We start from the raw sequence: 15546 nt of genomic DNA, 5'->3' as shown, positions 1-15546 counted from the left end.
TCTGGCAATTAAATTTCCTATCATGTTTAATGTAATGTTAGGCTAAAAACATTAATTGTGAAGTTGACCTGTGAACAACATGGGGTTAAGGATGAAAATGCACATATAATTTGACTCCCCAAAGACTTTACCAATTGCATATTGCTGACTAGAAACCTTATCAATACCATAAACATTCAATTAACACATTTTTATGTTAATGTATTATATACTGTACTCTTACAATAAAGTAAGCTAAAGAAAATGTTATTCTGACAGGTCATTTCAGATAAAAAGAAAAAAAGAAATGGTATTAAAAAAATCATAAGGAAGAGAAAATACATTTACAGTACTGTACAATATTTACTGAAAAAAACCTGTACTTAAGTGGACCTGAGCACTCTAAACCCATGTTGTTCAAGAGGGTCAACTGTGGTTAATACACAGCACATTATTATTAAAGCTTCTGCATATTCAGTCTAACGTTCCTAAAGCACACAGCATGTTTCATTAATGCAAACTTATTCATGACAAGTAAGCTTACACTATTAGATTACCTTTCTTTAAAAAAAAAAACAAAAAAACTTGAAAAGCAAATAAAAATAACATAATTTTTTTATGTCTAAGACATTGTAAACCATTTAAAATTATCAAATATATCCTGAAGGGTTTTTTTCACAATTGTACTGTAAGTAGCAGTATAAAAGAAAATTTCAATTATCTCTGTTAATCCTCTGAAAGAATATTCAAACACTCCATAGCACTCTCCACACACTTAAATTTTGCCTTTGATCAGTTACTTATGTTCCTATCTTATTTTCCCTTTATAACTTTCAACCTCCCAGAGGAACAAATCTTTGTACTTGACTATGAATTCAGCAAAACACCCTCAGTAGGCACTGAATAAACAGTGGTGAACTTGGGAATCTGCTCCAAACACCAAATTCCACCTTTTCCTAGCCCTAAATATATGAGGGAAGAGTACCTGTCACTGGAGGCTTTCCAAAATAGCCCAACTATGGGTGTCCAATGCAAAAAAAGCTGGACTCCTCTTGGACTGCAGAAACACATCTTCTTAGTAGTTCGCCTCACAGCAGATTCCCATGTGCCCATGTAGTTCCCCTCTCCCTTTTACTATGAATACCACCAACCCCCTCCCTTCTCAAAACCCACAGATATTAAAAAAGTTGAAAGTAATGAGATCTACCCTCCCTCATAGTACAATTCCAAATGAAGACTGTTATACTAATTAGCTCAAAGAAAAATTCTGGCCAAATAAAAGTTAATAGGGTTATTATTTATTCATGTGCTATAGTACATTAGCATTCTTAACTAAGATGCTTGGAGTGCCCAGAAGCTTTGATTAATGTGGAGAACTAAGGTTCAAGATATAAGAATGAATAATAGAACACTTCAACAGAGGAAAAATTTCAGTAAAGCTTTATAAAGCTTGAAGATATATTAGAGGACAGAGAAAAGGAAGATGAAAATAGCTTGGTCATACTACTCTTAATGGTTAAAAAAAAAAAAAGAAAGAAAATAGCTTGGAAGGGGCTAAAAATTCGGGAGGTGGGATGAGAGAGTTAAGTACTCAACACTAATTTCACTTCAAAATTTAAATTTTTGTGGATTATTCCTACATTCTTTTCTTTTAAGAGAATAAATATGTCAGATCATTCTCTCATCTCCCAGGACCAAGATGAGATGAAGGAATGATGAAAGGGCAAATATCCTAAATCTGTAATAAGAAGATTCTAAAGTAAGGGAAAAATTTTAAAACTATCTATTTAGGGAGCATATTTTAGGGGCAACTGCACATATGCACATTAACACATAGCTGAGTGAAAATGGTATTTATTCAAATAAGTGAATAATATACGCATGAGTGCTCTCATTCTCTTATTATTCTTTTAAAACACATAATTTATCAAGCTTTTTTTTAGCATTAAAAGCACTAGCACTACCATAACTCCTAGTAAGTCCTTTAAATTATACTTACAGTTGGAGCAGGAGCCATAATGCTCATTGGTACAGGAATCATTGGGGTTCCTAAGAAAAAAGCATTATGAGACTTAAGAATACCACTATATATGACTGTACAGTATTCTATATCAAACTACATGCCATACAAATAAGTATCTTCTCTCATAGATAAGTGGAAATATAGAACAAATAAAAATGAGATACTGATGTCTTATTTTCAAAAGCAGTGTGGTATCAGGTTGCTGTATATGAACCTACAACAAAAAACTATACTGAAAGCAAAGCGGCTAGCAAAATACTCTTTTGCCTTAAGGTATATAAAAATCTGGATAGTTATCAGTTCACGTTCATCTGGATCAGTGATCCTCAAAACCAATACCTTTCACAAATACAGATTCACAGTTATGGGTTGTAGTGGATTGAATTATGTCCCCCCAAAACTCACTGAAACTTGAATTGTGTCCCCCAAGTTTCATGTATTAGAAATTTAGCCCACACTGTGACTGTTAAGAGGGTGGGAAATCCTATTATGGTAACTGAAAGGTGGAGCCTCGAAGAGGTGATTAAATTATAGGATCATGCCCTAGTGAATGGATTAAAAATGGTGGTCATGGGCATAGTTCTGAGGGCTTTAAAAGAGGTGAGTCTGTCTCTCTTGTGCTCTCTGCTCTCTCTACTTCCACCATCTTGCAATGTGAGACCCCCGAGTCACTGTCGCCACCACCAGATGGTCTTTGGACTTCCCAGCCTCAGAAACTGTAAGCAATAAATGCCGTTTTTCTTTATACATTACCCAGTTTCAGGTAGTTTGTTATAAGCAACATAAACAGACTAATACACAGGTGAACAATGGTATTAATGAATCCTTTAAATGTGAAAACACATTGTACAACATGGTGACTATAGTTAATAACAATGTATTGTATTCCTGAAAATTGCTAAGAGAATAGATTTTAAGTGTTGTAATGCATGTTAATTAGCTCAATTTAGCCATTCCACAATGTAGCCATATTCAAAACAACATTGTTGTCCACAATAAACATATACAATTTTGTCAATTAAATAAATACATTTAAAAAATCCTTCGGGGGGCGGGGGAAGGAAAAAAAGTATCAGATGAGAAACTAATCTGGAAACCTAAGAACCTTGTTATTTCTAGTTCTTTCAGATAATGGAAATCATGCAAAAAATGAAGATCAGTCATCTCAGCACTGTCAAAGAGGAAACTAAGACAAATGTGCTGCACTGAATAACTCATTCTAAGGGTTTAAAAGCTGTCAATAGCTATTCTACTACTGACAACTAAAGGGTATCTTTTTCAACTACACTGTTTATTAATCAATAGCTGTTATATTGAGAGTTCTTGTGTCCTTCCTTGTTCACAGAAGGAAGAAATCAAACCATTCAAGAACTAAGAAAAAGTTTGCAATGCAGGCAAAATTAAAGACCTGCCCACATTTCTAATATAAATTTTAAAATGCTTCTAAATATCTCAAGAAATTCTGAAATCACCCTTCAGTTCAAATTTAACATGAATTTAAGATAATTCTCCATCTAAGACTGGTAATAAATTCTTAAACATTTAACACTATCTCTTTATTTTTTAACATGATTTATTTAAAATAATGTTTTCAAAATAAAAATTTTTAAAGGTACAAATCAAAATTCCTATCAATAAGTCTACAGTAAACTGTGTAAAATAGAAAAATCACATTTCAGAGTCAAATTTGGGTTCATTTCTTCGTTCTATCACTTTCAGTTATGCAACCTTGGGCAAGCACTTTAACCTCAGCTTGTTTCAATTCCACTGAAGTAATTATTTCCTAACAGTTCCTGTGAAAGAGATAATTTATGTGAACCACTTACATACAGTGGATGCTCAAAACTATAATTAATCACCTTAACTTTGCAAAACAAAAATGAATAATTTCTCCCATTTATCAACTGTAATCTATGTGGCACTTCTTCCCTAGGTAAACTTTCTATTAAAGAAAACATTCAGAAAAAGACATCTTGAGGAATTTTTTTTCCTTTTTACAGTTACTCAGTTTAACAGTACCTCTTCTTTTTTTTTTTTTTTTGTCGTTTTTTCGTGACCGGCACTCAGCCAGTGAGTGCACTGGTCAGTCCTATATAGGATCCGAACCCGCGGCGGGAGCGTTGCTGCGCTCCCAGCGCAGCACTCTACCAAGTGCGCCACGGGCTCGGCCCTTAACAGTACCTCTTCTACCCCAACTTACTAATATTATGAAATTTAGAATTCACATTGAAAATGTATTGCTACTCATTATAAAAATCTATGCATATTCAAATGAAAAAAATTAAAGTGCACAAAATGTGAACAATGTGTTACTACCATTTGAGTTTTTTTAAAAAAGGAAGTGGGGAAAGAGTAAACATAAGCAAATACACTAGGAAATGCATGGTATCTCTCTAGAGAAATACACATTAGAAACTGATAAGGCTGCCTTTGGGGAAGGGAACTAAAAAACTGTGGGATGAAGACTTTTTTCTATATGCATGTATTATTTTTTAAGAAAAATAATAGCTATTTTCCAAATTTATTTTCTAATTTAATATATAATGTGATCACCACATACATTATCTCACTTAGAGATTACACATTAATTACACATGAAAACGGGTACTGCGGTTCTGAATCATTACAGCAGTTTAGCATACTATTTCATTACTTACTTTTTAAAGTACTGATGCTGTACACAGGCTGCTGACAGTGAGTGAGCTGCAACTAAAGTCTGATTTATCACCCAACTAAAATACATTTCCCCAGACACAAATGATATTGTACACTGCTACAAATGAAATCAGAATTGTAAGTGTTACCACTCTGTGAATAAATGCCACATTAGTATGGCATTACCTAAACAGCAACAAGAAATACAAAAAAATGGGCTTTCAGGGTCGCTCAACCCATTTAAAAAGATATGCAGGGATTAGTCTTCAAAGAAATACGTCCCACTTAGCTTCTACTTCCATTTATAATTTGGTATAATGCTCATGTGAATTTGTTATACTTAGATTTTTTTAATTCAAAAGAATTTAAATCTTTTCTAAACCTCATCTTCTGATAAGGAAATTAAAGCATGGATTTTCCATTGTTACCTTTCCTGATTCTGAACAAATGATTAAGCTTAACTCTCAATCCTTTCCTTAAATTTCTTCACAAAGAAATAGTAAGTAAACTATCCTTCCCTGTAACTCCTACAACAGCAAGGCTTTGTATCGTGGTTATAGTAAGGTCTATCAAAACCAGATCTGTAGGGGCTGGCCTGTGGCTCACTTGGGAGAGTGTGGTGCTTGCTCATAACACCAAGGCCACGGGTTCGGATCCTATATAGGGATGGCCGGTTAGCTCACTTGGAGAGCGTGGTGCTGACAACACCAAGTCAAGGGTTAAGATTCCCTTACCAGTCATCTTTAAAAAACAAAATGAAACAAACAAACAAAACAGATCTGTATTATCAAACTATAAATATATGAAAAAATAAGGATACATAAACCAAAGAAAAAAACTGATGCCTAAATGAAAGTGGTTCAGAACACTGTCCTTTTACAGTTACTAATCTGTTTGATGGCTGATAACTTTTTTCAGTTTTCTGCAAACTATACCTTCTCAATCCCCCTTTCAGCAGAATTTATAGTCAATTTATGATCCATTGTAGAGCACCTAAGTTACTATCTAAAATTCAGTAACTGCTACATGGATAAACTGGTTTTTAAACTTTTATACTACTCCCCTGGCAGATGATAAATACACATCCATGGTTATCTTGCAGTCCTGTTACAAGCAAAATTTGTATAAATACTGCATTCTAATTCCATGGAATATATGCATAATTGTTCTGATTTTTTAAATTATGATTTTTCCTCCAAATTCCTGAAGTCTTAAATGATATTACACAAAAATTATCATGTTTATCTTGTGGCTTTTTAAATACCTTTCTGAGGGGTAGGCTCTCAAAGCCTATGGCAGTAAATTCCCTAATTCAAAATTAAGAAGTCAAGTCTAATCCAAAATAAAGACAGATCTGCTGTTTGCACAATCCCTGTAACATACATGCTATGAAGAAACGACCTATCATATGAGCCACCTGCAATGTATTTTTAACTCTGCAACTTTCAAGCTCTTTAGTAAAACACTATAATTTCAAATAGAAAATCTGATTTTAAAACACAAGCCCCCCAAAGTAAAAGTTTCCTCAAATAAATACTTCTGGATAATTTACAAGACCATTTGCTGATTTCCATCTCAATAACATGGATTCTACATCAAAATACTTCTAGCAGGCAAATTAAGAGAGCTCTTAGATATTATCTTCAGGAAAGGTAAACAAACTAATTTTGTATGAAATGCTTTCAACCCCATTAAAATATAAAAATACCTGAACTATCACCCATAAACCAAAGGAAAACTATCTGTTTCCCTTAGGCCAAACAATGCTAACTATATACTTCAGGATAATGGCTCCCAAATATGGGTTCCCTATGCTTAAATGGATGCCTAGAATTACCTATAAACTTGTTAACAAGAAAAAGATTCCTGGACTCCAATTTCTAATGACCTGATTCAGGTTTTTGGGGTAGGGCTTGAACATATTTTTTTTTTAACTCCACAGAACTTTGGAGAAAGGAAACTTTTACATAGTGATTTGGAAAGCTCTCCAAGATATATTGTGAAGTGAAAAAAAGCAAGGGGCAGAATAGTGTATACAGGATGCTACTATACGGGGGGGTCTTCAAAAAGTTATGGAAAGATCAGTTATTATCTTTCATTCTATTTTTTCATGAACTTTTTGAAGTACGCTTTTATGTGTGTTGGACAAAACAAAAAAAAAACCCCAAAACTAAGAGATAAAATAATATATACTTCTCAATTCATAGTTCAGAAAAAGAAAAAAATATATATATGTATATTTATTTATTTATAATGGCTTACAATATGCATTTTTTTTTAAATCTGGAAAAGAAGGCTAGCTACTTAGCTCAGTTGGTTGGAGCACAGTGTTTATAACACCAAGGTCAAGGGTTTGGATCCCTATACAGGACAGCTGCCAAAGAAAAAAAAAATCTGGAAAAGAAGAAACTAATGACTCTGTTTTGTTTCCCTTTTTCAGTAAGGGAATAGTGACAGCAGTTTTGTGGGCATGTGAGGGAAACCTTTCACTGTATACCTTTCTATACTTTCTGATTTTTGAACCATGTGAATGTATTACCTATTTTTAAAATATATATATATTTTGTTTTGGTGGCTGGCTAGTACAGGGATCCAAACCTCTGATCTTGGTGTTACTAACACTGAGTTCTAACCAACTAAGCTAACCAGCCAGTCCCTTAAAATGTTTTTTAAAACTTCCCAGATGAGTTTGATACTCAGCCAGACATAAAAACTACTGCCATAGGAAAAAGAGACATCCATATTTCCAGAATGATGCTGACATCATTACTACTAATATAATTAATATACATATCATTTTCCTATAGTATCACGGTGACGAAAATACAGGTTTAAAAAACAAAAAACAGTATCAACAAACTTACCTGGAGGTACAGGTGGAGGAAAGCCAGGAAACTGTGGGGGTGGAATCCCTGGTGGGAGAGCTGGGATTCCCATGGGAGGGCGATTCAAATGTGGGGGGAAAGACATTCTTACTGCAGCAGTCTAAAGAAAGAAATCAAGACAAATTATTTTAATTGAAAATTTTACATTTTGATATGTCCTGGTTTGTTGGCCTTCATTTTTAGAGTATCTGCAAAATTCTAAAGTTTTCTTACCCAAAGGAGTTGGCAAAGACCCTCTTTTCTCTGTCTGTCCATTGAGAATTTTTAAACCTTAGATCTTTTCTAAAATAAGTTCCCAAAATGTACACGATCTAAATTCAGGATAGACTCCTACAATCATACGGGAATACATATAAAGAAAAAAAGAATTTTGAGGTTCAGTTAATATTCAAAAATTAAATACTAAACATCAACGACTCTTTTTAAACCAAACTTAGACTCCAGGAAGGTATCTAAGTGTTTTTTCAGAAGTGTTCTAAGAGTTTTTTTTTTAGAAGCGTTCACTTTTTTTTATATACCCATCAGCACCCCAAAAACTAAATTTACAAGGTAACACAGTATTTGTTGATTCAACGTTGGCCAGTTCCTCAAGGACAAATGTGTCACTGAACTACAAACCTGGAAGTGGGGGAAGAACTCCTGACATCAGGTCACATAGTAACCACTCAAATATAAAAAGAACACCCAACTTGTGACAATGATTTAATTTTTCTTAAAAATTAAAAGCAAGCCTCTTAACCATTCTTGAATCAAATCCAAGAATCGCATGCTAGTATTTGATTTTTTTAAGTATAAAAAGATGGGCTGGCCAGTTAGCTCAGCTGGTTAGAGCATGGTGCTGATAAAACCGAGGTCCAGGGTTTGATCCCTGTTTAGGCCAGCCAAAAAAAACACACAGAACAGGAACACATTGAACTGTTTCATTTTGTCATAGTATTAAAGGAAACTCTGTCCTTTTGTTAAACAAATATAAGTATTTAAAGCTTTTCCTCCCTCAAAATTTTATATTTCATCAACATACTTAAGCCTCCAGAACTACTGGAAAAAGTAGAAACACAGTGTTAGGATGTCCTAGGAGGGGGTTCTGTGCACCAATTTTTAAAAAGCAGCCAAAATAAGAGGGTCAATCCCCCATCAGTGATTCCACTAAAATTAGTGATTTGGAGGTATTTCTGTTGGACACTAGGAAAAATTCTCCCACTTATAACTGAAATTTCCCCACTTTATAAATCATCTAGAGTTGTTAAAACCTTCTTAAGAATGTCTGTCTCTACTATTTTCTCCTTTGTGTTTTATACTTTTACTCACCCTTCAGAAGAAAGAAGATAAAAAGCGCAAGTCTTCCACACTTCCTTGCCCCCTAATCCCAACATTTTGGTACATATTATTGTTTCTTTTAAATATCATTCATACATAATCTAATATATAATAATTTTTCTACATACAATTTAATCATACTATATTATTACATGCATTTCTCCCTCATTATCAGTGACCTCTCTTCATGTCAGTTCATAAAATTCTACCTCACAATTTGTAATGCAGTAAATTATTCTAATACAAATATACAATAATTATTCAACCAACATTAATGATTGGCTCTACTTTTTAGCTCTTACAAATAATGCTGAACATTCTTGGATATACTGGACACATGCACCTGTGCAAGTAATTTTATAATACAGGTTAGTACTGCACACATCCACAATTTACCTAATAATCACCCCCCCAAAACTAGTGTACAAATTTATATTCCCACCACCAGTATGTCCTTTTCTCATATCCTCACCATTACTGGAATAAATCAGTGTTTAGATTCTAACAATGTGATATGTAAAAAATACTTTTTATTTCAATTTACATTTCCCTGACCACTAATGAAGTTGCTATCTTTTTATCTGTTTATTAGACATTTCTTTAAAACAGAAAAGCATGTCCTTCTTGCCCACAACTGTTTTTCCTCAGACTGTTCCTTTGATTTAATAAGTTAGGATAATATAATATTCTATAAAATCTAAATTTCAACTTCAGAAAACACTTTAAATATTTAAAAAGCTTTAAAGGTAAAGGAATTCCTAGGATGACTTTATATACTTAGCAAATAAGGAACTGGAAATGCTTTAAATATTAGGTACATATCAGCATATATTACAAAAGAAAAACACAAGATTCTAAGATTGTAAATGTGTTGAGTTCTTTAATAACCTTTTTGTAATACTTTTGGCCCCCAAACAAAAACAAATACTCTACATGAAAGGGCATGTGTGTGAAGGGGGGAAGTCTCCTTTAAAAACAGAGAGGGCTACTGTCCTACTTACAGAAGCTCTTGTATTATCATTATAATACTCTATCTCAGCACTTTCTTAGGAGGGCAGTTGGTTTTAATACCTGTTGAATAAATAAATTGATTAATGAATGAATCAGTAAACAAACCCTGAGGACCTCAATAAACAAATTTATTAAGAAGCTATCACATGCTAAGTAGTATGCTAGCAATGGCTCACTTCCTAGCTTCAGAATGATTACAACATTGGGCCATGAATTCATCTTTAGAACCACTTTTTCCCCACCAGTATTAGATACAAGTAACACTAAAATAAAAAACTCTATATTCCTGGTGTGTAAGCTAGATTGTTTGATTCTAAATGTATAATTCATCCAGTTATAAGTTAACCAGATAGATTTAACTTTAGTTTATGCCAATATACCCATTCTGTTCACTCCTAAATTTTCTATGAAATATTTCCCTTTTATTTGGAGCTGCTCAAAACTTGCTTATTCATATGCTGCACTTCAAAGGTACAGGTAAAAATACCACAGTTAATGGCTACTTTTTATGAATATTCCTTTCCTTCCTTTAAGAAGATAATGGCTCCTCCCATGGAAATTCAGAAAACAAATATTTCTGGAGATCTTTGATAAATACTAATCCTCACTTTAAACATCTTAATTAGAGTACCAACTACTTATTTCAACATAAAGTTTAGTATGTTTTGCCATGTGAAAATAATTGAGAGTTGTTTTACCTACAGATGATAAATAAGACAATAGAAATTATAATACTTAAAATCATATATACACTGAAAGTTGTTAGGAACTTTGTAGACAAATAAAGCAGGGAAGAGAGCTAGGAAGTGGTTTATTTTAAATCTGGTGATCTGGCCTCATCAAGAAGGTGAAAACTTGAACAAAGATTTGAAAGAGGCTGAAGCAGAAAGCCCTATTTATATTTGGGGGAAGAGCCTCCCAAGCAAAGGTAACTGCAAATACAAAGAGCCTAATGTAGGAATGGCATGTATGAGAGAGGGACAGCAAGGCCAACAGTATGGCTGGAGAAGAATAAATGAGGAAAGACAGAGATAAACACGGAGTATTGCTTTGGGGAGGGGGGTTCAGAGAATGTAGAACTTAGCAGTACATCATAAAGGTTTTGATTTTTACTCTGAATGAAATGGAAAATATTTGAAAGATTTTTGACTTGATTTACATTTTAACCATACCAATAACCCTGGTGTTAACTGGAAAGGAACAGGATGGAAGCTAGAGATTACTGCAGTAAACCACACAAAAGTGGAAAAGGTGGTAATGGTGAAAGCAGTATCAAGTTATTGGATTCTGGATGTATTTTGAAGGTAGTCAATACGATTTGCTGAGGGACGTATGTGGGGTCTAAGAAAAAGAGAGAAGCAGTTATTTTATTAACACTGAAATCATTTAAATAGCACTTTTAAAAATATTAAAAGTGCTCATTTTTACCTGCCAAGTATGAAACTATGTGGCCCAAAATAACAAAAACAAGCACCTATAATGGAAGCATTTCCTATCCCTAGTGTGGCAGTGGTTACACAGGTGTATGCACTTGTTAAAACTCACTGAAACTAAAATGGATGCATTTTACTGTGTATAAATTTTATCTCAACAAATTTGGTCCAAAAAAGGAAAAAAAAAATCTATCAAGGGTTCAGATCCCAATACCAGCCAGCCTCCCAAAAAACAGAAAAAAAAAAAAAATCTAAATAACATTTATCTCTATTACTCAACATATGCATACACTCTGCTTTTCTCTTTTCCACTTTTTTCTCTTTACTTTTTCAAACCATTCTTTTTTTCTGCACTCCTGAGAATTCCAATACCATAAGCATACAAAATATAGTGAAACACTGCTTTTAAGTATTCTTACACTACACTACAAACTTATACTATACTACACTATACTTATACTATACTACAAATTTATCCAGATAGGAACAAAATATTTCACCAGTGACAGATTTATAGACTAGCTCCATCAGGACACCTCACCAAATTTCTGAACTGATAAGAGTGAACCAATAAATTCCTCTCAGGAAACATTCACATACAACTTATTAATTAATTCATTCCTTCAATAACTAGCTAGCTCCAATTATATGCCAGGTTCTTTTCTAAGTACTACTTATAATAGTTCTGAAAGGGCAAAATTTAAGTTATTATATAAAGTTATACAGCTAGTCCAATGGTTCCACAATGAATATATCCAATAACTACTAGTGTAACATGGAGTTTCCCACCCTGTTGATAGCCTGCAAGGTACTCTGGGGGCTGAGATTAACTGCCCCATCCTAAGCAAAGCAAGACCTTAAAACATTACTTTTCAAATTGAATTTCACACAATACTGGAGGCTGCAGGAATTATTCTGACAAAAAAGTGTTCCATGCCCAAAGAAGAATGGGAAATGCTTGATTAGCAAAAAAAAATTCTTTTACACCAAAGCTTTTCAGAGTCATGAAAATACTCAAGTGTTCTGAATATCCAAAAGGGAGCTGATCTTTTCCTGAGAGATTTCCATTTTGTTGTTTTACCATTTTTAATGATTAAAAAGCAACACTATCTATAGAAAAAAATCAGTGGTTGCTTGGAACCTGGGTGGAACAGTGTAACTTGCAAATAGGAAGGAGGGATCCTTTTGGGTAATGATCACACAACTCTGTACATTTAATAAAAATCATTAAAGTGTACATCTACAACTAGTAATTTTATGTGTCAATTACACCTTCATAAAGCTGTTTTTTTTTTTTTTAAAAAGCAATACCAATTCAGGACAACTGGCAAAATCTAATTAAGACCTATATATTAAATAATATTGTATCAATGTTAATTTCCTGATTTTGATCATTGTACTGTTGTTAAATAAGAGAATGTCCTAGTTTTTAGGAAATACACAAATATTACTAGTTAAGGGGCATCATGTCTGCAACTTACCAGCAAAACATTTCAGAAGAAAACTATAGAGAGAAAGAGAAGAGGATAAAGCAAATTGGTAAAATGTTAACATTTGGGGACTCTGGGTGAAAGATATTTAAGAATTCTTTGTACTACTCTTGCAACTTTTTTTGTAAATTTGAAATTATGTCAAAATAAAGTTAAAAAGGCAATATCAATATTTCTAGGTAATGGAAATATTTTCCTTTTATTTTCTACAAGTTAAAAAAAAAAGTAAAAAAGCTATTCAAGAAACTAAGAAGGAATCAAAATCTCCTTTTGTGAACGCCAGTAGTAGTGTTAGAAAAGATAAGAGATTTTAAAAATACACAGAATGTTTTTATAAGATGTTACGATTCATCAATGATTACTTTTGCTTACAAAGCTATAAAATAAGCAATATAATTTTTCTCCAAACCATGTGTAAATGAAAAAAGTAAATTGCTAACTTGTCTGTGGCCAAAAAAGTAATTTAACTTGAAAATCCCAAATTCCTATTAGGTCTGAAGTAGTTACCCCACGTTAACATGGATTAGTTTTATTAAAAACATATTTTCAGACACAGTGGAATAAAACAACAGCAAATCATGAAATAAAAAAAACAGTCAAAACCGTGATTAATACACAGTGCCTATGTGCAATAGTGGGACAATAAAAACCTTTTCTTCGTAAGAGTCTTTTGGTACTCCATTGGGGGGGACCACTTTTGCTGCCAATTAAGAGGAAATCTGGTAAATCCCCAAAGATGAATTTTTTAATAAAATTATCAACATTTTTATTTACTTTGGTTTACAAAAGTGTTCATCATACATTATCTCATTTAATCTTCCAAATTACCTGGTGTAGATTTATTATTCTCTTTTTACAAATGAAAAAGCTAACCTATGCAGAACACAATAAGTAAATGAAGACTCCAAGGTCCCCACTATCCTGAAATTACTTATCCAAAAGCCGTTTTCACTGTACCCTAATGCCTCTTTCTAGTAATAACATACCAATGATAAAAAAAAAGAAACTTAAGGATTAATTTTGACTTTGTTTATAAAAGTCTATTCAAAGTATACCGGAAGAAATGTTAAGAGTCAGGGCTAGGCTCTTGTACCTCCCTGAAAATTCTTAAATAATAAAACTATTAATACAGACTAAATGTTTACTGTATGTTACTTGGATATTGCGCTATGGGTTTTACATACGTTTTTCTCGATCAATCCCCAACCCCAACAACCTATGAGGTGGATACTATTATAATCCTCATTTTACAGCTCAAGACGAACAAGGCTTTAAGAAAAGCTAAATGAATTAGAATAGTATAATATCTACTTGAATCATGAGGAACTGATAAACTGAATTGCCTTTCTAGGCCTCTGAATGCTTTTGGAAATAACCTTTAAAAACGTAAAGCTCCAAAAACAATACAAAAATCGTTTATACACTACTGCCAACTACACAGTACTTCATATGCAAGAGGGGTCCACTCTCTTCCCTCCTTTTGGTCTGCTCCATTCTGCCCATTATCAAAATGGCATTTCCAAGGCAACATAAATCCATATCACACAACTTCAAAATGATCTCCATACCGCTAGATCTATTTCGAAAAACGTATTTAAAAAGCAATATTGAAGACCAAGAAGTGTGAGAAAGAAGTAACACATTTTAATATGGAGCTTGGTAATCGCCTAGAATGAATGGAGGGAGATATGGTTTACTGCATCCTTCAGTGCCGAAAGGATCAGTACGGCAGTACTCATCACAATCTTAAGCAAGCCGAGAGGTCTGCCTACGACAAAAGGTAGGCAACAGCTAAAATCACGGCGGTTGGGGCCCAGTTCCTTTGGTGGCGGGCTCTAGATAACCAAACAGAAAAGGAAAAAAAACCGTTGGTGGCCAGCACCTCGCCAAAAAGGGTAGGTGCAGGCTGTCTCCAAGGCAGAGCCTGGGGCGAGTGTGTCCTAGGCCCGGAAAACCTACCGTGGGGCTCCGCGGGCTCGGGTAAGAAAGGGTCCTCACAGAAGGGCTCCCCAGGGGTACACCGACTGTTCTATGACTAACACAGAGCCCAGAAGGTGCCCAGGCGATTCAACCCGTGGCGGAACGTGGAAGGGAAAGTGGGCGACAATGCAAGGAGAAAAGAGGAAAACTCAGGTAGCAGGTCCGGCCTCCACGGGCTCCCGCTGGGCCCACTGGTTCTCGAGGCCTCAGAGAAGCGGAGAAACCCAAGCCTCGTGCCCGTCCCCTCCCCCACCCCACCCCCCGCTCACCCCTACCCCACCCCGGCTTTTCCTCCTCCCCCAGCCGAGGTACCCGGTCTCCGGGTTTCCACACGCATTCAGAAGCGTGAACTCACCCGCCGCTGAGGAAATATTACTGTCTTCGCTGCCTTCCAGGCTCCAGGTTACGAGTGGGCTCCACCAGATCAAGGTTTCTGCGCGCCGCTCGCCCGGAGAGTGCGTCCGTAGCTCCTGGTCGCACAGGCCGCAAACACAGCCGCGCTGCGCGGGGAGCTTCTAGAGGTCTTCCTCTTGCCCGACGTGCACTGCGGCAGGGGGCGTGGAGCGGAGAACCATAGAGAGGAACATATATAGATAGTCTCCGCTGTTGGCTCTGACTCACCACGCAGAGACGGAATAACCATAGAGAAGGAGAGGCTAGGGGTGACTAGAAAGGCTCGAGCTGTAAATTACAACCCACCCTGCCATTTTTGATTGGAGGCGGTCGAATCTTATGACTACGCGACGCCATCTTGAGGTCAAGGTTCCGCTTCG

General features: G+C 35.0%; 1 protein-coding gene across 1 annotated transcript in view; it reads right to left on the bottom strand.

Moving 5' to 3' along the window:
- Positions 1 to 15283, bottom strand: part of RBM25 (RNA binding motif protein 25) — a 49520-nt gene extending 34237 nt beyond the window's left edge. Inside the window, exons 1-3 of the mRNA XM_063091229.1 lie at positions 15129 to 15283; positions 7522 to 7642; positions 1979 to 2028 (exon numbers count right to left, since the gene is read on the bottom strand). Coding sequence (XP_062947299.1) covers positions 1979 to 2028; positions 7522 to 7627 — 156 coding nt within the window. The 5' untranslated portion in view covers positions 7628 to 7642; positions 15129 to 15283. The remainder of the gene's footprint in view (positions 1 to 1978; positions 2029 to 7521; positions 7643 to 15128) is intronic.
- Between the last annotated feature and the right edge of the window lie 263 nt (positions 15284 to 15546).

The sequence above is a fragment of the Cynocephalus volans genome, chromosome 3 (genome assembly GCF_027409185.1).
Source record: "Cynocephalus volans isolate mCynVol1 chromosome 3, mCynVol1.pri, whole genome shotgun sequence".
In the NCBI taxonomy this organism is placed as follows: Eukaryota; Metazoa; Chordata; class Mammalia; order Dermoptera; family Cynocephalidae; genus Cynocephalus; species Cynocephalus volans.
This window is presented reverse-complemented; position numbering and strand designations above follow the sequence as displayed.